Source organism: Alternaria atra (assembly GCF_907166805.1).
Source record: "Alternaria atra isolate CS162 genome assembly, contig: 25, whole genome shotgun sequence".
Lineage (NCBI taxonomy): Eukaryota > Fungi > Ascomycota > Dothideomycetes > Pleosporales > Pleosporaceae > Alternaria > Alternaria atra.
Genome location: NW_025091323.1, coordinates 501,030 through 525,325, shown reverse-complemented (window position 1 = coordinate 525,325; position 24,296 = coordinate 501,030). Strand labels below are relative to the sequence as shown.

Genomic DNA, 24,296 nt, shown 5'->3' with positions numbered 1-24,296 from the left:
ATTTCTGGGGCTATGATCAAGCGACTCATCTCACGCATGCCGCGATAAATCAGGGCCTGCAGACAAGCAAGCGACTGACAGACAAGGTATTGATATAGAGCTTCAAGAAAATACAAGAACTGTTGTGATAGCTTGTATTGTTATAGAATTACAACCTCGTGTTTGCAAGTTAATGAACGTTGATTTTCTCGCTAGCAATTTTGGCGTCCAGGACTTTTGACGTCCGACTGTATGTACATCAAAGAACCCTATCTAGACAACTATCATGGGAGCAGTCCTGCTGCCTAATCAATGTTGGTGCTGCGGATAACATCTTCCCATTCATTGCAGATCGCAAGATTGCCAACGGCCTTCTTTCTCATCGTAGCCAAGCAGTCCGGACCCAATGGCAAGCGTTCAGGAAGAGGTTTGCCCTCGGCCACACCCTCTTCCCTAACAACATCGAGAATGATCTCTACAGCTTTCTTGGGATCTCCGGGCTGGTTGCCGTTCATGCTCTGAACAAACTGCGCAACTCCATTGCGAATGTCATCGTAGTCTGCAATGGGATTGGAACGGAGTTTGACATTGTCTGGATGCATGATGTTGGTGCGGAAGAAGCCAAGCTCGAAGATGATGTTCTTGATGCCCAAGTGCGCTGTCTCTTGCTTCAGACAGTCGTACCAGCCCTCAAGAGCGAATTTACTCCCGCAATACTGGAGTTAAGATCAGCGATGTTGGTCATGTTAACATATGCTAGGTACTGAACCTACCGGGCCAGCACCTGGCTCTCCGCCGATACCACCGGAAGAGCTAACGAACACGATGGTTCCGGACTTCTTTTCGCGAAAGTGTGGAAGCACTGCCTGGGTGACCTTGAGGACACCGAAGAAGTTCGTCTCGAACTGGGCAACATGGCTGTCGTAGCTGTGGTTCAATGAGCTGGTACACTATTTTAAGATAACGAAAAAACTCATACCTAGCTTCCTCGGCGAGCCCAGCTTCAATGTAGCCAGCGTTATTCACGAGTACATCGATTGGGCCACTTTCCAGAATATCTGCAACGGTGGCCTGGATAGACGCTGGGGTAGCTGTGACATCTAGGCTGACAGTCTCAGCCCCGGCTTCTTTCAAAGAAGACAGTCGCTCTGGATCTCCGCGCGCAGTTGCAACGACTTTGTCACCCCGCGCGAGTATGCTGCGAACAAAGGTCTCGCCGAGTCCGGACGAGCATCCAGTGACGAGCCATCGTAGTTGAGGCATGTTGCTTTGCTTGAATTGCGGTACGTTTTGAGGGATTCACGAGGTCGTTGAAAGAGTAACAAGCAACAGGAAAAACAAACAATGTGATCAATTTTGCTTCGGATGGTTTCAACCTCTAGACTTCTAAAACCTTCTTTCATATCGAGCGAATTCCTACACAGAGTTGGCGACGGTGACTTGCGCAAGGGTACCCCTTTGCGACGCCACGCGGGTGCATGCTGACTGCAGCCGTGGGGGCGGGTGTCAGAGACGCACCCCCTCAGGCTAAATTCTGCATATACGAGTTACGGCGCAACAATGTGCCACAACATTAAAGATATTGAGGTGCGGTAGGAACCATACCAGCGGGTTACTCTGTTCACCGGGAGTGATTCGCGCTTCGACGGAGATGATACCGGTTTCGAAGGACCAGTCAGGCAACATGGGTCATGCTCAAATCTTCAGATGTTCATTCGGAGGGTATAGGGCATCCCCAGCTTCTAGTCTTCTTTGCGATATCGAACGGATTCCTTGCTAGGTGTCAAGATGTTATCTTTTGCTGATGCAGTAAATTTTGCTGCAGCCATCACGCTGGTTTGCGTTGGATACGTTGGTGTCTGGCGTTTGATCTGGAGTCCACTGAGCAAATTTCCTGGACCGAAACTTGCCGCTTTGACGCTTTGGTATGAATTCTATTTCGATGTGGTTCGAGGCGGCATGTACATCTGGGAAATTGAGCGGCTTCATAAAATATATGGTATAAGACGAGTGAGCTGTTATGAGAGCAGTGAAGCTAAATTCAAGGCAGGTCCCATCGTTCGCATCAGTCCACATGAGCTACACGTAAACGATCCCCAATGCTACGACGATATATACGCTTCCAGCCATCGTGCAAGAGACAAGTACACATGGCAAGTCAAGAGTGGAGATTCGGCTCAAGCCATGGGCTTTACGGTATCGCACGGACTACACAGGAAACGGAGACAAGCCGTGGATCATTTCTTCAGCACGCAAAGTGTTGCCAAGTTGGAAGACAGTATTCATCAGAAGATCGAGAAGCTATGCGGTCGGATAGAGCAATACAAAAAGGCACAGAAACCAATCAACCTTACGGACGCATACCTAGCCTTGACAATGGACATCGTCGAATCCTATTCCTTCGGTGTTTCCTCAAATTTACTGGAACATCCAACATTCTCAAGCGAATGGGGCACTACCATTACTGGCATAATGAGCAAGACTGCTTTACTCAATCACTGCGGCTGGATTCCGAAACTTATCAAGCTCATGCCGAGAAGATTGGTCGAAACCATCGAGCCGAGTTTGGCCATGATGAATGACATGAAGGAAGTAAGTTCGCTTGCAACACATCTACTCGGAATCGTATCTTACGTTTTCACAGCATGTTTCGCAACTCATCAACGCGGTCATAGAACGGCGTGCTCGTGGAGACAAGGCTCAATACCGCACGATCTTCGACAACATAATGGAAGACGAAGAGCTTCCTGCCCAGGAAATGACTGTAGCTCGATTAACGGACGAGGCAACTATTCTGATCATTGCAGCCTCTGAGACGCCAGCCAAAGTCCTCGCTCTCATTACATTCCACCTGCTCCGTCGTCCAGATTTGGTGCGCAAGATAAGAGAGGAAGTGAATGGAGTTACCACGACCGTCTCACAAAGACCATCGCTCAGTCAGCTTGAACAGTTGCCGTACTTATCAGCGGTTATAAAAGAGGGTCTTCGCTTACATGGTGGCATTGTCGCCCGTAGCTCTCGCGTTTGCACCAGCGAAACTCTTCGCATCGGTACCTTTGATGTGCCACCCGGAACTCCATTGAGCACTTCTTCATACTTCATTCATCGGAACCCCCACTTGTTTCCTGAGCCCTCACAATTCTTACCCGAGAGATGGCTGGTCAAAGATGAAACACGAGAACTTGACCGTTATTTAGTAGCATTTGGCAAAGGAACTCGAAACTGTGTAGGGAAGAACCTAGGCCGAGCCGAGCTCTACCTCGCTCTAGCGACAGTGCTAAAAACCTTCGACTTTGAGCTGTTTGAGACAGACGAGACAGACGTTGAGTTTGGGAGAGATTGGTATGTCATGCAGCCGAGAAAAAACAGTGTTGGTGTTCGCGTAGTGGTAAAAGAAGGTAAATGAGTAACGTTGTATGGTTTGGCACTGCGGAAGATTTTAACATGTACCTAGAAGAAAGTTCAGCTATCATAACATTGAGCAAATCATCTCCATCGTTCTACGCATCTTATTGTAAAGCGGTGTCATACGAGCGTCTTCCCCTAGAGCTTCAATATGAAATCGTTGAGGTAGGAACCCGAGTGGGAAGCTAGATATCGAGTTGTAAATGATGGCTGACGCGTAGAACCAGTTCATCTCTCCTAAAGCCCTTGCAAGCTTCTGTATCGTCAACAAACACGCTTACAACATTTCTCTCCGGCGGCGTTATCGCAATATTCGGCTTCCGTCGCTTAGAGTTGCGCACGCATTTGCTCACCATCGCTTGCATGCTATATTCCGGAGCCCTTCGTACGTCCGGAACATGTCTATTACTCTGGCATCTGTCTCCAGTTCCGCGGAAGCAGCGAGTCTCAGACTCGCTATCAGTAATCTTCCGATTGACGCGCTGCAGTCGATCAACATTCATGTCGATGAAGATGCGGAGTACATGTCTCACGTCATGTCCGAGCTGCTTGGGTTGGAGACAAGGATTCTCAATCTCTCGATATACTGTCCAGACGCCTCTCTTTTTGCTTTGTTAGAGCGTGCGCACTTTCGACACTTGAAACGCTTGAAACTACGTACAAGCTCAAAAGTCTTCTCAACAAAGCGTTGCGCCGAGCTGCTTAAGACTATATTGCGGCATGCAACACATACCGTCAAGGAGCTCGACTTGAGATGTGCTGAACAAAACCCGCATCCGGGGTTGAGTAATACGACACTGAGCCTGTGGGACAGAGATGCTTCAGCCCCATTCGATGGAATGTCATGCCACCTAGAGGATGTAACTTTCAGAGGCTTGGACTTCCCAAAAGCTCACTCGTTCGATTGGGGAAGGTTCGGAGAGAAGGGACTGGAAAGGCTGAGGATATCAAATTGCTTAGGTTCGGAAGCTGTGCTAAGCAACCTCCCTACTGCAACAACTACCTGGCATTGCCTACACAGTCTGAGCATAGTACTGCCGGATATGCGGATGCAACATAATCCTACCACTCTTCGAGTCGTAGAGGCAGTTCTGAGCAGTCTCCCCGAGCATTCACTGAGACATCTCAGAGTGGAAATCCCAGATGCGAAGCTCCTACCAAACGCGGAGTGCATTGCGCGCCACGAAGAGCTGGAGAGCCTTTTCATTGGCGTGACTGACTCAGACGGACGGTGGCTAGCCTTCCATGCAAGCGATATTGAAGTGATCGGACGCAACTGCCCTGGCTTGCATTGTCTGGGATTGACATTTCCACCAATCGATAGGTGTCAAGATTTTATGGTACGTAGATTTCCCTCATGAAGAGATATGTCACCTGACCTTCGCAAGGAAAACCTGCCCACCTCGACTATTTCTGCCCTCATTGTCATTGGCATAGAAGAGTTGTCTCCACACCCTTCCGCCCCAGCATGGGTACGTTATTGCGTACACAGAGATGCGGAAAAGGAAAGTCAGTCCTCTACTCTTGACGCTGACGACCCGATATCGAGGATCGTAGAGTATGTTTCGGGGTCCGAAAGATCGATGGACACCCTCATTATCGGGTCACATATCGGGCCATACCACTGCAACCAGTGGATACAGGAGATGACGTTTCTCCGGTATGATAGAAGCCGTATAGCTAGGCGCGTAGACGTGAGTAACGCTCGGTTACCACAAGGTGTGGAGGACCTCCTGGAGGAACGCGCAAGAGTATATTGAGAAACAGACCTGCGGGTACGCTAGGCCCATGTCCCACCACCGGTGAATAATTTACGTAGACTAACAAGGAAACATTCTTCCGGGTATCTTTGCGTGTATGCGAGATGTCTTCGCCCCGTTACATCCTATGCCTACATCCCAGTCTTGACGCTGTCATGCACTGATTTCACGGCGCTTACACTTTTCAAGCACACTAGCGATAACGCAGAGTCTCATTAACCGATTGGACACTGATTATAGCCTGCGGAGCGATTTCCGCACTCATCTGATGGGATAATACCACGTGAACACGTCTACATCGGCTGACTGTGCACTAGAGCTGTACTGTAAGTCCGGCGACTCGTGCATATTTTTATCTTTTGAGAGCGCGGCGTTACACAAACGTAACCGTATGCTATTGGTGCCAGAAAATGCCGGGAACAGGATTTATTTCGCGGCTAACCAAGTTGACCTTCCATGCTTACTGCGCCACCTAGAGAGCCTTTTTGGACTAACCACACCTATCACGCCCGTCTCAATGCGTGCTTCAGATTTCATGTTCAGATTCCGAACTTCAGCAAAGAACTCGTCTGGTCAGCCTACGATCAGTTCTCCTTCACTTACAGCGAACATTCGTTACCATCCATTGTACAATGATTCCAAGAGCACCAGAATCACGACGAGAAAGCGAGCGGACTGGGTCGCCACGCTTTGAAGAGGTTAGCCACATGCCAGCGCCACCCGAAACTAGTGTTGAGATATCTGACAACAAGAAAGAACCGATCGCTAATGTTCCACATACATACCATCTGGCTCATCACCTGCAATGACTTGAAATCGATCGTCCTCCCAGAAACAGCCTTCGGTATATTCAGCGCCCTATCTATCTCGCTCACCACGAACGATAAGCCAAAGGTTCTGGAAGTGCTATCACGATTACCGCAAGTCATACTCTGGAACTGGCTCAACGTACTCCTCTTCGACATTGCAAACCAGCGACTACCCAACTCCATCATCGAAGATCAGGTAAACAAAGCATGGCGTCCAATTCCTTCCGGTCGGCTTACCCCCAAAGAAGCACGGCATCTCTTGCTAGTTGTAATCCCCGTGGTCTTCGTGGCGACTTTCTTTCTCGGAGGCTTCTTTGAGACTGTCGGCATGATGGTCTTGACGTGGATGTACAACGACTTAGGAGGTGCTGACGAGTTCTACCTTGTTCGCAACAGTATCAATGCACTGGGATTCATGTGCTATAGCTCGGGGTCCACAGACGTCGCTGCTGGTGCTCATTCTCTTACCCCGAAAGCTTACAGGTGGATAGCTATGGTTGGAGCAATCATCTTGTCCACGCTGTCCATGCAAGACCTCCCAGATGTGGCTGGAGATGCTGTTAGAGGACGTCGGACAAGCCCGTTGGTTATGGGCGATACATGGAGCAGGTGGGAAATCGCGGTTCCAATATTCTTGTGGTCCATCATTTGTCCTGTCTTTTGGAATGTTGCTTGGCTGGGTTTTCTTATCCCCATCTGCGTTGGTGCGTGGCTAGCTTTCAGAATACTGCGGTTCAGGACTGTGGCTGAGGATAAGAGGTCGTGGCAGATCTGGTGTTTTTGGACATGCTTGTTGTATGCGCTACCATTGTTCACAAGACCTTCAGCGCCTTGAGGTGAACAACGACTCGTATCGCACCTTTGCCAGCAGGAATCACCGCGCTATATCTTCATCAGGCTAGTCTCACCTTCTATCGCGCTATTATCACCATGTTCATTGCTAGATATTCTGATCGCTTCGCCTTGCGATGTTTCATACGGCGTAGAACTCGTCGGAGGTTCGTTTTCGCTAGCGACGGGAGTAGAGAGGCCATTAGGCTGGTGAGACGGTGGACTCGACGGATTCGGAGGCTCTCAGGGAGTTGGAACACGCGGACGGCGGCGAGAATGATATCCTCAATATAGAAGGCGGGATAAGCATCATTGATTGCACTCTATTTGATGATGATACGACGTTATTGTGACATTGAAGTATCGCGTTGCAAGTGGGAGTGTAGGAGCTATTAGCCCCACACTGCGGGTACTGCGCGGACGGCTGGGGCGCTAGTCACCACAACTGCGCATGGGCGGCTTGAGACCTATCCCACAACAACAATCGCCACAGAATATTTCTCATGCTCATCTTCCGCACCTACACGCGTAAGGTTGAAGAACAGCCACCCTGCACGCAATGACTATCTACTTTATCGTGTAACGGAGACTGGAATTGACGCAGCGCGTAACTCGCGTACAGACTTGCGTCGCGTATGACTATACAACGCACAGCCAGTGCAACGTGATCTACAATCCATGTTTCACAAATCTGCTTAAGCTCCCGTCGCTCTGGTCGCGCAAATCGGTTCTGGGAGATCAGATTGTACTAGTGAATCATTCTGGTAAGATAGAAAGTTAAATCGAGGTATCAAGTCTCATGAAACCACGGAAATGTAAGCCGGCAGTCGCTGATACTAATGCTCGAATTTGGATAGTGGGTCCCCATAACAAGAGTGCGCATCAAACATTGGGAACAGGCAGTGCCTGCAATATAGTGGCACATGCTTGTACACGAATCCCAAAAGCAAGTATACGAGCGTGTTGGTTTGGGCCAAGTTTACAAGCGTGAGTGGAGGAGTCTTTCACAAGGAAAGGAGCTTGTGATTCTGGAAGAGTCTTTCTGCGGGTGGAATTGATATGTTTTGAAGTATATTGGAAAGAGAGTGGGGAAGAGAGAGGTGGAAGCGCGGATTGCTCAGGACTCGCAACCAACGGACGCTAACGCGCGAGGGCACTACGAGCAAAAGACGCGGCCTTTCCCCCCATCTCGACTTACACCTTTGGATTCAAGATCAGCTCAACTGCCTTATCCCATCAAAGTAACCCCGCCCTCAACAGCTTATTCCCAAACTCTAAAACATAGTAATCTGCATACACTAACCCATGATCCGCATACTTTTTATGCGCATGCTCATTCCAGTTCGTCGTACTATTCCTCAGTATACACTCGAACCGCGTTTCCTTGATCTTCAACCCTGATACTGCCGCACCACTATTAACGCCATTCCCGTTCATGATGGCCTTAGTGGGGTTTTCAAAAGACGCTAGATCGGAGTCATAGGACATGTCTAGTGTCTGGGAGACGATCTGGAGCGCGATGTCGAGGAAATTAGTATCAGCGTTGATGGAGTGCTGAGACGCGGCGGCAGAAGAGAGAGACTGGAGTGCTTGGTGGATGATGAGAAGGCCATTGGCTGTTATAACGCCTGCGGATACGTCGCGCAATGGCTCCTCCGGGTTATCTTGAGGCGCATCAAAATCCCAACATGGGACCATGGGGTGGTGCCACTTTCCCTCGCCCTCTTGCAACCGCCGTAGAAAGTACTCTGCACATTTGATGGCTGTCGATAGGTATTTCACATCCTTCGTCCACGAGTATGTCTGCGCGAAACCCATTATCGCCCAGGCCTGACCGCGGCTCCATGTCGAGTCGTCTTTCCAACCTTGGTTCGTCATCTTGGCTTGTGGTAGACCGGTGCGCGGGTCAAAGTTTACGAGGTGGTAGGAGGAGAAGTCTGGACGTAAGATTTCATGGATGATGGAGTCGGCGTGCTGAGTTGCGATGTCGATTAGGGATTGATCATTCTGAATGTGGCCGACGAAGTACAGGAGGTCGAGATCTGTGATGTGTAGGTCAGCAAGAGAATGGATAAGATGATGTGTGATAGAGTCTTACTGCACATGCTATCTATAATGACGAGGAAGTTTGTCGACATATCCGTGATTGAGTAACGATCATTAATTGCAACATCCCAACTCCTGATTGCTTTCACGCGGTCATCGTACCGTGATGCGAGCGCATGCGCCGCATTGATGACGGACTGTAAGCTCTCTTTGTTGCCAGTCAACTCCCAGTCCTTCTGTAACGCAGGCTGGACGATAAAACCCATATCGTGAGTATCCGTTCGACCTGACATTTGATTGATAGCAACGCCATAGTGTCTTCCTAGCTTCAACAGCTGGTCTTGGATCTGTGGTCGGATATGCTCTGGGACATCAATGGCCTGTGGGTATCGTATCGAACGTTCGAGGAGCGCGTATATACATCCTGGGAAGAATCCACATGTCCAGAAGTCTGCCTCTCGCTCTTCGTATCTTCCTGCGTCTGGGCCTACTTGAGGTACGGTGTGTGGATACGATGGCAAGGGAGCCTGGAGTTGTGAGATAAAGTTTTGGACGAATGGACCATACTCATACCTCTTGCTTTAGGCCCCGTTGTGCAACTTGCACGACCTTCGCTAATGCACTTTCCGAGTAGATTTGGCTCAGGTCTACATCTTTGACGCTAGATAGACTTAGTACAAGACTACTGTATTATGCATGAGCCATTGCTTACGTCGCGGCCTTGGAAGGCATCTTGACGGTCTGTACAGCTCCTCCCATTTTTATGTTTGCAGCTAACACCTTCGGGTGACGTATGTTGGAACCAAGAGTATGCTCGTGTGCGATGACGCGTGGTAATCCGTCAAAAAGCAAGCGATTCTACAGAATGTTCGATTGCGACCGTGTAGAAAGAAGAGCTTGGAGGCAGGGCGAAAAGCAGCCAAGATGGTGCTTCTTGCCAAAAAGCCTACATCGGGTGACGCGTGAACTGTCGCGCGTACTGGTGTGGGGCTGTTATCGATACCGGGTTATCTTGCGACGAAGGTGCAAAGGTCGGGGTGTAGGCTAAACATGGGATCTGCATTGCACCGATGCCCGCTACCCGGCCGTTTGCACAAGCCCAGGGCATTGCCCGCCATCTAAACGTCATTTTTTCTTGCTTCCCGTATCTTCCTTGCGCTCGTGACTACGCTTTCTTGGACTTGTGGACGGCCTTCCGAAAAAGGTATCTGTTCCTTTCGTCGTATGGCCTTGGGAGCGTCGTTACAATTACTAGAGGCTGGGCTTTCCACTATTTTCCCCGCGCCATAGTTTCTGCGAAGTCTGGGGTACTAGTAGCGTTGCTTGGGATAGACACGGAACTACTATGGCCGTCAATATTGGTGCGCCCTGGATTGTAGATGATCATTTAAAGATCAGTCGGCATAGAGACGAGTGTGTTCGTAAACAAGTACCAGTCTCACCGATACCTCCTCGTGTACATGTTCAAGATGCTGTTCACACACGCAACTGCAGGGCTCCTCCTGGTATCCCTTGCTGCTGCTGCACCGCCGTCGGCATTGAAGCGTGCAGCATCAATACTCCCTTTGTCGACGAAGGGACGAGACATAATCGATGCGAACGGCGATGTCTTCCATTTTATGTCGACGAACTGGCCTGGTCACCAAGAGATCATGATTCCTGAAGGTCTCCAGCATTCTTCGGTACAGGACATCGTATCGTGGTTTCCCAAGCTCGGTCTCAACTCAGTCCGCCTGCCGTTCGCGATCGAGATGGTGGATGATTACCTCGAGAACAGCCCAGACCAAACTCTTGAGAAGAGCGTTTTGAACGCAATTCCGGGAACGAACGGAACAAATGTCTTGAACTCGATTCTGGAGAAAAACCCACAGTTTACCAGGAACACAACAAGACTGCAAGTGTGGGATGCCGTTGGCAAGGAGTTGTCGCGCCAAGGCGTCATCATTCACTTGGATAATCACGTATCGAAGGCATTCTGGTGCTGCGGCGATGACGACGGTAATGGCTGGTTCGGCGAGAAGTATTTCGACGTGGAGAAGTGGAAGCGAGGTTTAGCTTTCATGACGAAGCATGTAAGCAACGGAAAACTTCTTCACCAGTAAGCCGATACTGATAAACCTAGGCGAAGGAGAACTGGTCAACGTTCGCTTCGATGGGATTGCGCAACGAGCTGCGAGCTGCCAAGGTATCTGAGCCCGTCGATTGGTATACGTGGTATATCCACATGACTGCCGCTGCCGATGCCGTTCACGAAGCGGATCCCGACGCCTTGATATTCTTCTCTGGACTCTCGTACGACACGTACATTGACCCAATCCCTCTCGGCAAGACACTCAACGGTACCACTGGCACGTCAACCGCCAACAAGACTGCCAAGTTCGTCCCGGATAGCTTTGCTTGGAGGGAAAAGATCGTCCTCGAGATCCACAAGTACGACTTTGAAGCGACCCAAGATGACTGCGCGACCTTCAAGAGGAAGTGGTACCAGAAGGGCTTCCAGGCGGTGAACCCCGATGACCCAGCGACCAAGTATACCTTCCCGATGGTCATCTCCGAATGGGGCTTCATTCATAACGGAACTTACTGGAACCAAACTACTTACGCTAAATGCTTGGCAGAGATGGTGAAGGAGTATCAGGTTAGCTGGCAGCATTGGGAGCTGTCTGGTAGCTTCTATCTCCAGACGCGTCCGAACAGAACGCCCAACACAATCATTGGGGCAGACGAGGCTTGGGGACTGTTGAACTATGATTGGACTGCCATTCGATCGCCCATCACCTTAGAGAACAGCTTGTACAAGATGATTGAGGCGCTGAAATGACGGAGAGGCGTACTCTGCTAGCATACGGCGAACAACTGGTAGATAATAGTACAAAGTGTTCATGACTACAAATTGTTGTGCATACACTGTTTTAATCGATGTTTGGTGGCGTAAAGATGGATGAAGTCAGACGTTTACGCATTCACTACGCGCAGTTTTCTTGCAATACCAGGGGTATGGCATAGGCATGGCGGTTTCTCTCGCACGGCCACCTGCGTCGATATGGAATTACAAGGCAGAGGTGCCTACAAGGGAAGAGGATTTAGCATCGCCATAAGACGACGCGTATAGTTGTGTGTAGGCGTGCTCGTGTGCATGTCGCATGAAGACAGGCCATGAATTTCCCGTGAAATTGGCTAGCTCGACTATGACGTCATACTTTGTTCTTACAGCACCCATGCATTTGCACGACATCGCCCGGGCGAACATGGAGATACGAAATGTGAAGAAACCACATGTATCGGGATTTATTCCGAAAATTGGTATGTAATTCTTTAGGCGAACAATGGGCCGACACTGCCTGTCTGTGGCTTCAAAACATGCGCGTCGGCACGACTCACGGGCCGCCACGCATCCTCGCAGAACCAAGATGTGAGCTTCACTCCATCACCCCACAGTCTCCCCATGTTCTTGGCCATCTCGTAGCAGCCAGACACATCTCGGCCAGCGGGATAATTCCCCCTTCAGTACCTGTTCGTGGAGTTTGCCCTACGATATGCCCGCCCCCGCACTCGACTATCCGTATACAGGAATAACCCGACGCCCGCAAAGGATCCGTCCAGTCGCTTACTGGCCTTAATGTTGAGCCATACGGAAGCTACATATTGACCTGTCCTTCGGGTTTCAACGAAAGTTAGGGTCTTAAGCACGAGGGTCCCAACTTTGCTATACGCATCCGAGGTCGTGCCGTCAACACTTCGATCTGACAAGAAGCAAGTCAACATGGCCAGCACGCAGCCCAATGATGAGACCGCTGGCATTGCCAACAGGACTGGTGAATTCGATACCAACGTTATCGCGCCCGCTGAAGCTCCCAAGAGGTCGCCATGGAAGGCGTGGATGTACCTCTGGGAATGGTATCCCAAACATTATCCTGAGGAGGAGAGAAAGCTATTGAGGAAGATGGACGCTTGTCTCCTAACCTTCTGCTCCTTCATGTGTAAGTATTATGATTGTACCTCCAGCACTGTGGCACTAACAAAACTAGTTTTTCTCAAATGGCTCGATTCCTCGAACATCAAGAACGCATACGTATCAGGCATGAAGGAAGAGCTCAGCCTCTACGGTAACGAGTACTCGCTTTTCGACACCTTCTACAACGTCGGATATCTTGTGTTCCAGGTCCCATCTTTACTTTTGCTATCCCGACCGAAGATTGCCAAGTACTATCTGCCGACCATGGAAGTGCTATGGTCCATCGTGACATTCTGTCAGAGTCAGATGCGCAACCGAAACGACATCTACGGTACTCGATTCTTACTCGGTCTGCTCGAGACACCTGTAGCATCCGGTACCACATATGTGCTTGGCTCCTGGTACAGACCCGAAGAAGTCTTCAAGCGAACTGGAGTCTGGTATGTATCCAACAACATCGCCGTAATGTTCGGTGGCTACCTTCAAGCTGCGGCGTACAACAATCTCAACGGGTAAGCAATCTGTTCATTAGGCATCACAAACCTACTAACAAACTTCAGCGTCGGTGGTATGGCGGGTTGGAGGTGGCTCTTCATTATAGACGGAGTAATCTCTCTCCCTATTGCCTTTGCAGGCTTCCTGATCTTCCCCGGCCTACCAAGTAGCGCAAAGCCTTGGTGGCTTACACCTAAAGAGCATGCACTAGCTCGATCACGCATGACCAATGCCGGTGTTGCGCCCAGCAAAGAGCTTAGCTGGACAGTCGCAAAGCGCACATTCACGCGCTGGGAGTTCTACATGGGTGTACTGTGCTATACTTTGTAAGCCTTAACACATCTTATTGACTACTACACACTAATCTGCATATAGCTTCCTTTCGTCTTCCTACCCTCACGGCCAAATGGCCATCTGGCTCAAAGACCTTGCTGCCAAAAACCCCGGTGCCTACACCATTCCCCAGATCAACACTATCCCCACCGGCGCCCAAGGTGTTTCCGTCTTCGCCGCGCTCCTCGCTACCTCTCTCTGCATGGTTTATCCACTCTGGTCTATCTTCTCAATCGTCCAAACAATCTACATCATCGCAAACATTTCTCTCCTGATCTGGAACATACCTAAAGGTTACCACTTTGCCTGCTACTACCTACTCGGCGTCTCCGCGGCAGTGACGCCCATTCTCATGCCCTTCGTTAATATGGCGCTGCGAGATGATGCTGAAGCGCGCGCTGTCACTGTCGGTGCTATGCTGACAGCTGGCTGGGCCGTGTTCTCTTTCTACCCTATCACAGTATTCCCGATCGTCGAGGGCCCGAAGTGGACCAAGGGTTACGCGGTGAACATTTGCTTCATCGTCGGGTGTTGGGTTACGTTCCTGGTCATGCAGTACCTTTACAAGAAGAGCGAGAGCAAGAAACAAAGTATGCTGGTTCGGGAGGTAGCGAAGGATCAGGAAGACTTGGCGGGGTTGGACATCAAAGAGACGACTGAAGTCGAGCATGCAGAGGTCAGGAAATGATGTGCAGGAGCCAATGTGCCGTGTAGGTGAACTTGGTGAAGTTCTGAAAACGGAATGTAACACGCCTGATTCAATGAATTGTTCTGTTGTCATTGGTTGTTCTCGTACCTAGGTATGACATGCTCGCTCACCTTTAACCCTCAGCAAACACCATGGTATACAAACTCCCCGACCATCGAACTGGCCCATCTAGTGCACGGGCACTGTAACTACCTGATAGGACGCGGGGTTCATTCAGACTTTGCATGAACTTGCATCCCATAAGTGCCGAAACCACCCGCGCGATTCGGCACTAAGCTGTAGCGCGTAGAAGCCCCGCACTCGGTACCTTCCCCTCCATGTCGCATTCAAGAATGGCTGCAAATGCACAATGAGCGCCATCACGTTTAAGCAGTATCCATCCACAACCCTACAATGTCGACATGGAAATCGCAAAGAAGTCCTGCGTCTGCGTTTTTTGCTCCCGTAGATTCGCTAGGAGGTACGATACTCACTCGTCCGGAACGACCGATTCCTAACTTATAAATCCAGCGACGCATTAAAACGCCATTGGAACTCGTGCAGTGTTCGAAGGGCCCGCAATCTTTCCATTCCGACGATCAAGCTGAAAGCAAGAGGACCTAAAGCTCGTGCCTGCGACCAATGCTGTCAGTTGAAGAGAGCCTGTACTTCTTCACAACCATGCACGCCGTGTGCTTCGCGAAACAAAGTCTGCAGATATAGTCGAACGCAAGAGAGCAGCCTTGGTCAGGCAGGTGAGACTAATTCCTTCAACGATGAGATTGATGACTTCAACACGGAGACCAACGGCACAATGGAACGCCGTGTCGGGGGAGATATGGTAACATCTCGCGACGAAATTGACACTGAATTCGACATGCATGTATACGAATCAGTATTCCGGACTTTGGATGACACCAACGATCGCCCGGAAACCCCTATGGCCGACCTCGATTATGGATCAGGATCAAAGCTACGATCTTCCCAGCGCAATTCATGTGTCCATCTTAGCTCCTGGACTAGCCCCCATCCACTGCTAATCGAACACAGAATCATGGCATCACTTTGCCAACGACCAACACAACTCAAGATCGATGTATTGATCCAGTTTCCCTTCCTTGACAACTTCACTAAAGCGACTGGATTTGCCAGATCATTTGGGTGCGGCACTAAGCAGCAGCGACGGTCCATCATATCAGACCCACTTAAGGCGAACCCGGGTAACAATTCCTCAGCTCTAAAAGAAGGGGTATCGGATGTGACGATGCACTGGGTTGACATAACCCGAAATGCATTGATGCAAAACAATGAAAAAACAGCTGATCCAGTTACACTACTGCCCGTAACACACAAGATCGTCCATCAGATCCGAGAGACGGCAGTAAAACGCTGTCACCGCGGTCCCGCTGATATCGTCTGGCCATCTTCCGTGGAAGCTCTATGTTACAGATTCTTCGATCCAACAAATCTACGCAAATTCCTGGCACTCTTTTGGTCTTGCTGGTATCCTAATTGGCCCACAATACATGCGCCGACTTTTAAAATGATGGAAAAGTCACCGGAGCTCATTGCTGTGATGGCTCTTGTTGGTGCCTGCCTGTCGCCAGAAGACCGTGATCATGCCTCAGCCCAGGTCTGGTTTGACATAGTTGAAGAACTCGTTTTCAATCATGACAATTGCAACGATCACGATATCGCGAACGCATGGAGGGACTCAAGAACCATCTATTGCCGGAGCACACACTTGCAGACCCTCCAGGCTGCTTACTGTGTTTGTCTGTATCAAACGTGGGAGGGCAGTAAGCGGAGTAAGAGACGCGTTCTGCGGCAACGCTTCAATGATCTCGTTTATGTCAGTGTTCTCGATGACCGATTAATGACTTACTGATGATGACCAAGCTAGCACGAGACATAGGGCTAAATCAAGCATCACTAAGACGAATCGACACATCTCATCCAGCTGGTTTCGACTGGGAAGAGTACATTCTTCGGGAGTCACTCATTCGGTATATTTTGACCTGGCATATCACATTCTAATGCTAATTTGGCTTAATAGAATCTGTTCATATATTTGCAATATCGACGCGAGTTACGCCCTCTTCTTCCGCCATGTACCCCGCATGGCTTTATCCGAACTGGCTATCGAGATGTCGTCCCCAGAATCTTGTTTTCAAGCTTCTTCAAAAGAAGAGTGCTTCATCCAACTCCAGGCCTGGCGTGAAAGGTTGGGTGTTGATGCGAAAAACTTCACCCTCTTGAGCGCCGTCAATGCGCTATGTGATAACACGATCATGGCAACGCCAAGTATCCGTTGCAGGTTTGCTCACCTTAGCGTTCTCAACATGTTCACCATCATTCACGTACTGTATCTGCAGGTATACAGCCTTGAGATCTCTGCCATTACTGCGCTGGAAATTTCAAGAGTTACTCCAATCAGAAACGCATTGCGAAATTGGCAGCAGTCATGGCCATCGCAAACGAGAGATGCGGAGTTGGTGGATCTCTTGGGGAAAGAAAGTGATTTGTCAACGATGTGGCAGCGCGTTGGGTTCATGAGGTACGCGCCTGAATATTGGCTTATAGCATATTCGACATTGAAGAAAATATGTACAAAGAACCATGTGGGATCTACTCGGGACTCGGAAACCGGTGTCAGTGTTGGGTATGGCGATATGATCGAGGCACGAAGGCTTATCAAAGAGTTGAGGAGTGGAACCGTTGTCTCGATCATGGGGAGCGACCCAATATAAGGTTTCTTCCCTACCAGATTAACTCATGTATTATGAGGCATTCACTTAAAATGACATGCTCTACTTAGAGTTTATCCACTAGTCATAACACCACTTACTCCAAAACAGAATGCTCGTTTCCGAGGGCCAGTGGAACTCAGGCGACCCTTTTCTCCGAATGAAAATTTACTTTCAGTCACGTACTTCCACTTTCGTATTCACACTACTTGCTTTGTGAAACCAGTAGTTATGTGTTGTCCAATCGTGCGCGTCATCGACAAGTAAGATATGGTAAATATGGAGAATTTGTGGTACGAGTTTGTACATTTCGCAAAGGGAGATCTTGTGCCAAAGTGTCAATGGTGGCGGTTGCGGGTGGGGCCAGGGGCTCCTATGAAGAACAAAAGGAAAGTTACGTACGTTTTTTCCCACACAATTCCGGGAACCTCCACCAAATTGGAACATGTGCCTATCCATGATCGTGGTGTCCGCACGAAGCCATGGCTCAGGAACGAAGTCATCTGCATCCTGCCCAAAGATGTCTCGATTGCGGTGCACAACTGCAGCGTTGAAGCCTACCCTCCTTCCCGCAGGGAAGTATTCCCCGGCGATTTCGCAGCCGCCAGCCGGTACATTGCGTGGTAGTGTCAGGGCAACGCTTGGATGAAGACGCATCGCTTCTTTGCAGCAAGCGTCTAGATAGGGAAGTTTGATGGCTTCATTGTATGTCATGAGCGGACAAGTGAGCTGCCCTGATGCTGTGGCTGCATCAATCCCTAGTGTAAGTTTTTCGTACGCGATAGGCGTGCGCATAAGATGGTATAAGATTGAAGAAATTCCTGCCGCGGTGGTGTCTGAGCCTGCGAAACTAATGAGAAGACAAGTCAGTACAAAGGCCTTGATCTCGACAGGGTACTCAAGCTCTCGGAGACCTACAGTGCAATGTAAATCCCTACTGTGATTTCTGTAAGGCCAAAATCAACCTTTTCGCCTTTAGTCAAGATAATTTCAAACAGATTGTTCAAGATATCCTCCTTTCCGCCAGACTCTCCTTTCTTCATTAGCGCCAAGCGCTCAGCGACAGCGTCCTTCGCAGCCGTTTCGATATTCTTAACGCTCACGAGGGCTTTGAGAACGCGTGGGAAGATCGACCCGCCTACCGGGAAGAACGGTCGGATGTAGGAGGGCATGACGCATGCTGCTGTCAATATAGAGAGAAGACAGTCGAGGGCTGTAATGTAGCCGCGGTAGTCGGCAGCTTGCGCCATGAAACCGAACATACGGCTAAAGAAAAGTTCGCCTGTAACGTCGAACGCGTACCTGGGATACGTAACGTGATAAATACGTGCATTAGAAGCTGAATCTATGCGAACAATATAGTGCCGGGACCAAACATACCACTGTGCCCACTTAGATACATCGATGGGAGTCCGTTTCTCCGCGGCCTCATGGAACTACTCCATCAAGGTCCTGGTACAATTGGTAATGTTCTCTTCCGAGCGGACAACATTGAACATGGAACATAGATTGTTGACAATCTTACGCCGACTAGTGTGAGACTTTTCATCTAGGTTGGTAAAGAGATCGGGTATCTGGCAAAGGAAGGACGCCATATCGGATAGAAATCGGTCTAGAAAGTTGTTTTAGTTGCCGAGACTTTTAACCCTCGTTGTTCCTGACCCAGGGAGTAAATACCACATACCTTTGTAAAGGCGGAAGAAATAGAGTAGATTGTCTTGATAGCAGTGGGGTCAGCAATAGCGACCTCGTTCGGTGCAATGCGGACGATAGAACCTTGGCCTATTAGCAAAAGAATCCTAGACTGCATCGTGCAGTCTTCGTTACCATACTTGGCGTGCAACTCTCTCTGTGTTTCCTCTGCCCGAGCTCCAGCGCCTTGGGATACAAGCCATGCCCGCGATATGGAGGCGAGGAATGGGCCAGGGTACCTGGACAACGGATGGAAGAAGCGCGAGTACACACTCCAGATGAACCAATACGCTATAGTGGCTACTGGAAGAACGACATAGAGAGATGCGACAGCCAGAGGAACGAACATTGCTTGGATTGGTCAGTTTTCGTTGTATTAGTGATTTTTGATTGCGTTTTGTATGTGGATACAACGGACATGCTCACATCCAACATCATCTGGGTTTTAGAAGGCGAGAGTCGACAAAAGTGGTCACTACCCCACGAATTCTCTCTTTTCCCCTCCCCCACGGTGAACCATGTCGTCGTAAAATAGTCGACCGGTCACCAGAAAGCCCTAGTACAGATCTCAGCCAATATAAGATAGGGAGAAATGCGGCAAAAAGGTGCCAAGCCTAGTCTGTTTTTGATCGACAAACCCACAAGTACAGATTGCAGCCAACCAGGAGGCTGTTTTTTAGGTGCATTATCCCCCTATCAGAAGGATATCCTTACGAGTACTGACATGGCGTATCGAAGTGTTCGCGGGGTTGACTGAGCGGTGGCTCTGGGTACGATCGAGGCTGCTGTGGGTTCTCCCCGTCCTCTCGGGTATCGCACTCCCGGCAATGGCCACTGTTGCGAACTTCCCACACCGGACTTGCCTCCGTTCTGAACGAAGGGGTAGCAACTTTGGGGCCGCAAATCGTATGTCATGCTGTTTTGAAGAGGGAACCAACCTTTGATAGGGTGCAGTTGCGCCAACCCGGTTGCCGCGCGCACGGACACTGCGGTAGCGTCGGGAAATTTCCACAGCTAAGGGCAACGACGGGATTATCCCACTCAATGCGGGGTTTCGTCACAACTACCGTTCGCCATCCTCAAAAACACTAGGATGGTATCCAGAGGGGCTGACTAGCTACTACTTGGCTGACACCATAGTGTCTTTAGTTCTTCTTAGGCGACCGAGACATTGGCCGCCCTCATGTTGGATCTGCCACTGGTCAGATTTGATAGATGGGAGATTATAAGAGGTTTCAACGGTCCTTCTCGTGAACGTATTTTTCATAAACGTACCGCTTCGTGTCCGCATCATTCAGAGTACTACGATAAATTCCATTCACCACATCATTATGATCGCAATCGTAGAACCACTTGTGCTGCCACCCAACACCAGTAGCGATGTTTTCAACAAGTTTTTGACAACTTGTGAAGATATCGGTCGCGATAATATCGAGGTCATATCCTCCGCAACCCAGATCGATGACGGCGACTATATGAAGCCGAACTACACACACGACCCTCATCACATCCTAAAGCAGGATTTCTTCCTTGCTTCAGCTGTTATCGCCCCTCGCAACGTCGCTGATGTTCAGACTATCGTCAAAGCTGCAAATGAGTACCATGTACCACTATGGCCCATCAGCATTGGGAGAAACTCAGGGTATGGAGGCGCCGCTCCACGTGTATCTGGTAGCGTAGTCGTTAATATGGGTAAACACATGAACAAGATCCTCGAAGTCAATGTGGAGGGTGCGTATGCTCTGGTCGAGCCAGGTAAGTTGTCAAGTTGGGCCACAAACCCGTTTCTCATGTTGACCCATATCTAGGAGTCACTTTTCACGACCTACATACCTATCTCGTCGAGAACAACCTTCGCGACAAGCTTTGGCTCGACGTACCAGACCTTGGTGGTGGTTCAGTCCTAGGTAATACTATGGAAAGAGGTGTTGGCTACACACCTTATGGCGGTGGGTTCTAACCTTGGAAACTTGTCGCTACTGGTCTGACACCTCCATAAGATCACTTCATGATGCATTGCGGCATAGAACTCGTCTTGCCGAGTGGCGAGCTCATTCGTACTGGTATGGGTGCATTGCCTCATCCCCATCAGAAAGACGGTGTTCCCCCTCAAGACCAACCTTGGAACGATACGGCGCAACTGTTCAACTACGGCTTCGGTCCCTATGTTGACGGAATCTTCACACAATCCAATCTGGGCATCGCTACAAAGATGGGCATGTGGCTCATGCCGAATCCGGGTGGTTATCAGTCATATCTTGTCACAATCCCTCGCGAGGAAGACTTGAAGCAGGCTGTTGACATCATCCGGCCGCTGAGGTTGAACATGGTCCTCCAGAATGTACCTACAATTCGACACATCCTCCTCGACGCCGCTGTGTTAGGATACAAATCCGACTACACCTCCGATATCAACAAGCCCCTGACAGACGCTGAGCTAGACGCTATAGCTGAGAAGCTTAACCTTGGTCGGTGGAACTTCTACGGTGCACTCTACGGGCCCCAGCCGATCCGTGATGCGATGTGGACTGTCGTCAAGGAGGCCTTCTCAGCCATCCCAGGGGCAAGATTCTACTTCCCAGAAGACCGACAGGAGGAAAACTCGATCTTGCATACTCGGCACAAGACAATGCAGGGAATTCCCACCTACGACGAGCTCAAATGGCTGGACTGGTTACCGAATGGCTCGCATCTCTTCTTCTCACCAATTTCTAGAGTGAATGGCGAAGATGCAACCAAGCAGTTCGCTCTCACCAAAGCACGGTGTCACGAAGCTGGCCTTGACTTCATCGGTACATTCACGATTGGCATGCGGGAAATGCACCACATCGTATGCATTGTCTTTAATTGCAAAGACGAGGAACAAAAGAAGAAAGTTGTATGGCTAATCAAAACGTTGATTGATGATTGTGCTAAGCAAGGATGGGGAGAGTACCGGACACATCTTGCAGCTATGGACCAAATCATGGACACATACTCGTTCAACAATAACGTCTTTAGGCGATTCAACGAGACGATAAAGAATGCGGTTGATCCCAATGGGATCTTGGCGCCAGGCAAATCGGGGATCTGGCCTAAGCAGTATGACCGCTTGAAGTGGAAGCTTTAGGGCTTAGCTTGCATGATATAGGTGATGTGTCTTATTTAGTTGTCCATCATCGAGGCTTCTCTGCTACTCATTCACGGTTGCAGCCGTGGGCTTGCAGTGAAGGAAGCGGCAATGTCATCTCCAACACAACGCTCAGGAGACAGTACCCTTCTCCAGCTATCCCACCATTCAGTCACTCTTACCGAAACCTTCACCTCTACGATCGCATCTTAAAATATACTAACCCACCTGCGCATATCGCTTTCGCATTAGAAGAACACTCTCCCATTGAGAAGCTGACTCTCGTCTTCGACGCGTTGGTAGTGACGTCATGGCACCCTGCAAACTTCACCGACGCGTACTTTTTTCATCTCCAATCACCGCAACAACACATCCTCGCGAATGCTTGTCTATCGTCACTGTACGCAAATACGAGCTCTCTCGCAGCTTACTCAATACGGTGTGAGTATACTCTCAAATGGCGGATATCGCGAGTCAGGAGAGCTGGAGAACGATTGTAGTGAGTACAAACGAGAACGTCGAGACGTGTTTTGATTGCTTCATTGATATGCTTCAGGGCTATAACTACTGAAAAGAATGACTAGGTCATCGCTGATATTCGCCAATCGCCCGCGCATGTCGCTTACGCCTGCCTGAAGCTGCAACCGGATACTTCCGATCTACGTCCAACATTAGCTGGAAAGCGAAACCGTTGGCATGATGACAGCACATTTGACAAGATTCCCTTCGGTATCTCCCAAGGCCCTGCATCTCTTCCCCATCCATGTCTTACTGCTCCTTCTTCCCGGGCTCTATGTCTGCCACCTTGAACAGGTCCTTTGCCGGCTTTAGCTCCGTCTCCTCGATCTCCTCGTCGTCTTTGATCCGCGACATGAGCGATTTGGCCTTGGCTCGCCAATGTATAACGACAGGCTTTTTAGTTACTTGAGACCGGACTGCATCGACCTTTCGAGGTTCACGACCACCATACGTGTTTGGGTATTGAGACCTATGCTCGTTCACTTGGTTGCAGGCCTCGCAAAGGATGCCAGTAAAGTTCTTCTCCCAGTACGCCAGTCCATGCTGCCATATCCACTTGTTCCACACCCGAACAATTATCGCACGCTCTTCATAATCCCACGGGTCGTTGCCGGCACGTGTTGCAGAACGAGCCTTAGGGGGTTTCAACTTCGAGGCTGACTTAATGTGTTTCCTAGGTGGTCCTCCGTCGTCGTCATCGTCGTCTTCTCCTTCTTCGATCAACTTTGCAGCCTGGCTGGTATGCTTCTCACTTGCCTTGGACTTGCTCTTGTCTTCCTGGCTCGGTATCACCTTCTTTCTCTTCTTCTTGTCCTGACCAGTAGTCTCTACTGTTTTCGAATGAAGATGGCAAGTCCATGTCGAACGCTCCTCTTCAAGTACTTCTCTCCTCGCCCTGCGCTCACACTGGTTGCCGCTACTGCTGACAAAGGCTGTACATTGGATACTTCCCGTCTCCTTCGCGAAATCGACTGGGCCCAAACGCTTCTCCAGTCCGCCTACGGCGTGGTTTGTTCGGTCGCGCTTGCGGACCTGCGATGATGCGATGTCGAGATCTGGGACTTGGGTTAGCTCTACGATTGTCTCCGTTGTCGGCCGCGTAGTTCCTACGACAAGTGGATCGTTGCTCGCCGGTGCAGCACCATTGGCAGTGTGAGCGTCGGCTCCGCTAGCATCGTCCCGCACAAGGCTCTCAGACGCAATGCCGTCGGTGGCTACTTCGGAAGCAATGCCACTCCCGTCAGCGCTGCCACTTTTGGTTTCCGAGGCACACGAATCGGGGAACTTTTCGCGGACGACACGATCTAAGAACCTCCACATCTCCGGGAAATCTCTCGGGTCTTGAACTTTTTTATCATATTCAACCATCTCACGGATCTTTCGGTACTCGTCAAAGACTTTGGGGGCAACTTTCCACCTTTTTACTAGCTTGAACCCGCCGGCCCTGAGCGCAGCTATCATCAGAACCTGCGTCTTCCATAAAACAGGCAAAACTAGCTCATTCCGTTTCAGGAGGTATTCATCCTGGCCTTTTGCAGTGATACTAGTGGTACGTTTGGAGGCCGCTTTGGGGAAACTTTTCTCTTTGTCTTCGAAGAACTGACAAAAGTTCAGGTAGTAGGTTGCGTCATCTGCTGGAAGTGCTGCCGCGACGGGTAGACTGGCGACGGCGAGTGCTAGCTCGGCTTGTAAGTGGATGAATAGGCACTCGTCCTTGCTCCAGAGGGTACTTGCTGCTTGTGCGAGATCATCTTGGGTGGTGAAGGAGAGGAGTTCATCATCTTCGGGAGTGGCTGTGTCTAACATGATTATGTCTTGCATAGTGCGACTACCTGTAACTGGTGGCTCGAGTGTTATCAGTGGGCTCCGAGTATGAGAATGGGTTGTGGGAGTTGTTCTTAAACCGATTTGAGGTGGGCGCTGACTTA

The 24,296-nt window shown here is 49.9% G+C and overlaps 10 protein-coding genes across 10 annotated transcripts; 6 read left to right on the top strand and 4 right to left on the bottom strand.

The window, feature by feature from the left end:
- Nucleotides 1-284: 284 nt before the first annotated feature.
- Nucleotides 285-1,242, bottom strand: ALTATR162_LOCUS5170 (uncharacterized protein; the record flags this gene model as incomplete). Its single annotated transcript, XM_043312788.1, has 3 exons — nucleotides 285-695; nucleotides 753-906; nucleotides 959-1,242. 3 exons carry the CDS (start codon nucleotides 1,240-1,242, stop codon nucleotides 285-287), a joined length of 849 nt encoding a protein of 282 aa, XP_043168723.1.
- Nucleotides 1,243-1,767: 525 nt separating this feature from the next.
- On the top strand, nucleotides 1,768-3,497 carry ALTATR162_LOCUS5169 (uncharacterized protein; the record flags this gene model as incomplete). The annotated part of the gene is made up of 5 exons (XM_043312787.1): nucleotides 1,768-1,978; nucleotides 2,030-2,571; nucleotides 2,624-3,321; nucleotides 3,366-3,377; nucleotides 3,434-3,497. 5 exons carry the CDS (start codon nucleotides 1,768-1,770, stop codon nucleotides 3,495-3,497), a joined length of 1,527 nt encoding a protein of 508 aa, XP_043168722.1.
- Nucleotides 3,498-5,776: 2,279 nt separating this feature from the next.
- Nucleotides 5,777-6,788, top strand: ALTATR162_LOCUS5168 (uncharacterized protein; the record flags this gene model as incomplete). The annotated part of the gene is made up of 2 exons (XM_043312786.1): nucleotides 5,777-5,842; nucleotides 5,901-6,788. The coding sequence occupies 2 exons, from the start codon at nucleotides 5,777-5,779 to the stop codon at nucleotides 6,786-6,788; spliced, it is 954 nt and encodes a 317-aa protein (XP_043168721.1).
- A 1,232-nt stretch (nucleotides 6,789-8,020) lies between these two features.
- Nucleotides 8,021-9,589, bottom strand: ALTATR162_LOCUS5167 (uncharacterized protein; the record flags this gene model as incomplete). Its single annotated transcript, XM_043312785.1, has 4 exons — nucleotides 8,021-8,826; nucleotides 8,883-9,357; nucleotides 9,404-9,491; nucleotides 9,543-9,589. 4 exons carry the CDS (start codon nucleotides 9,587-9,589, stop codon nucleotides 8,021-8,023), a joined length of 1,416 nt encoding a protein of 471 aa, XP_043168720.1.
- A 710-nt stretch (nucleotides 9,590-10,299) lies between these two features.
- On the top strand, nucleotides 10,300-11,651 carry ALTATR162_LOCUS5166 (uncharacterized protein; the record flags this gene model as incomplete). The annotated part of the gene is made up of 2 exons (XM_043312784.1): nucleotides 10,300-10,902; nucleotides 10,953-11,651. The coding sequence occupies 2 exons, from the start codon at nucleotides 10,300-10,302 to the stop codon at nucleotides 11,649-11,651; spliced, it is 1,302 nt and encodes a 433-aa protein (XP_043168719.1).
- A 942-nt stretch (nucleotides 11,652-12,593) lies between these two features.
- ALTATR162_LOCUS5165 (uncharacterized protein) lies at nucleotides 12,594-14,301 on the top strand (the record flags this gene model as incomplete). The annotated part of the gene is made up of 4 exons (XM_043312783.1): nucleotides 12,594-12,810; nucleotides 12,859-13,297; nucleotides 13,346-13,606; nucleotides 13,656-14,301. The coding sequence occupies 4 exons, from the start codon at nucleotides 12,594-12,596 to the stop codon at nucleotides 14,299-14,301; spliced, it is 1,563 nt and encodes a 520-aa protein (XP_043168718.1).
- A 1,890-nt stretch (nucleotides 14,302-16,191) lies between these two features.
- Nucleotides 16,192-17,051, top strand: ALTATR162_LOCUS5164 (uncharacterized protein; the record flags this gene model as incomplete). Its single annotated transcript, XM_043312782.1, has 2 exons — nucleotides 16,192-16,307; nucleotides 16,358-17,051. The coding sequence occupies 2 exons, from the start codon at nucleotides 16,192-16,194 to the stop codon at nucleotides 17,049-17,051; spliced, it is 810 nt and encodes a 269-aa protein (XP_043168717.1).
- A 911-nt stretch (nucleotides 17,052-17,962) lies between these two features.
- ALTATR162_LOCUS5163 (uncharacterized protein) lies at nucleotides 17,963-18,310 on the bottom strand (the record flags this gene model as incomplete). The annotated part of the gene is made up of 1 exon (XM_043312781.1): nucleotides 17,963-18,310. The coding sequence occupies one exon, from the start codon at nucleotides 18,308-18,310 to the stop codon at nucleotides 17,963-17,965; it is 348 nt and encodes a 115-aa protein (XP_043168716.1).
- Nucleotides 18,311-20,071: 1,761 nt separating this feature from the next.
- Nucleotides 20,072-21,849, top strand: ALTATR162_LOCUS5162 (uncharacterized protein; the record flags this gene model as incomplete). Its single annotated transcript, XM_043312780.1, has 3 exons — nucleotides 20,072-20,495; nucleotides 20,549-20,689; nucleotides 20,741-21,849. The coding sequence occupies 3 exons, from the start codon at nucleotides 20,072-20,074 to the stop codon at nucleotides 21,847-21,849; spliced, it is 1,674 nt and encodes a 557-aa protein (XP_043168715.1).
- Nucleotides 21,850-22,617: 768 nt separating this feature from the next.
- Nucleotides 22,618-24,189, bottom strand: ALTATR162_LOCUS5161 (uncharacterized protein; the record flags this gene model as incomplete). Its single annotated transcript, XM_043312779.1, has 1 exon — nucleotides 22,618-24,189. One exon carries the CDS (start codon nucleotides 24,187-24,189, stop codon nucleotides 22,618-22,620), a length of 1,572 nt encoding a protein of 523 aa, XP_043168714.1.
- Nucleotides 24,190-24,296: the final 107 nt, after the last annotated feature.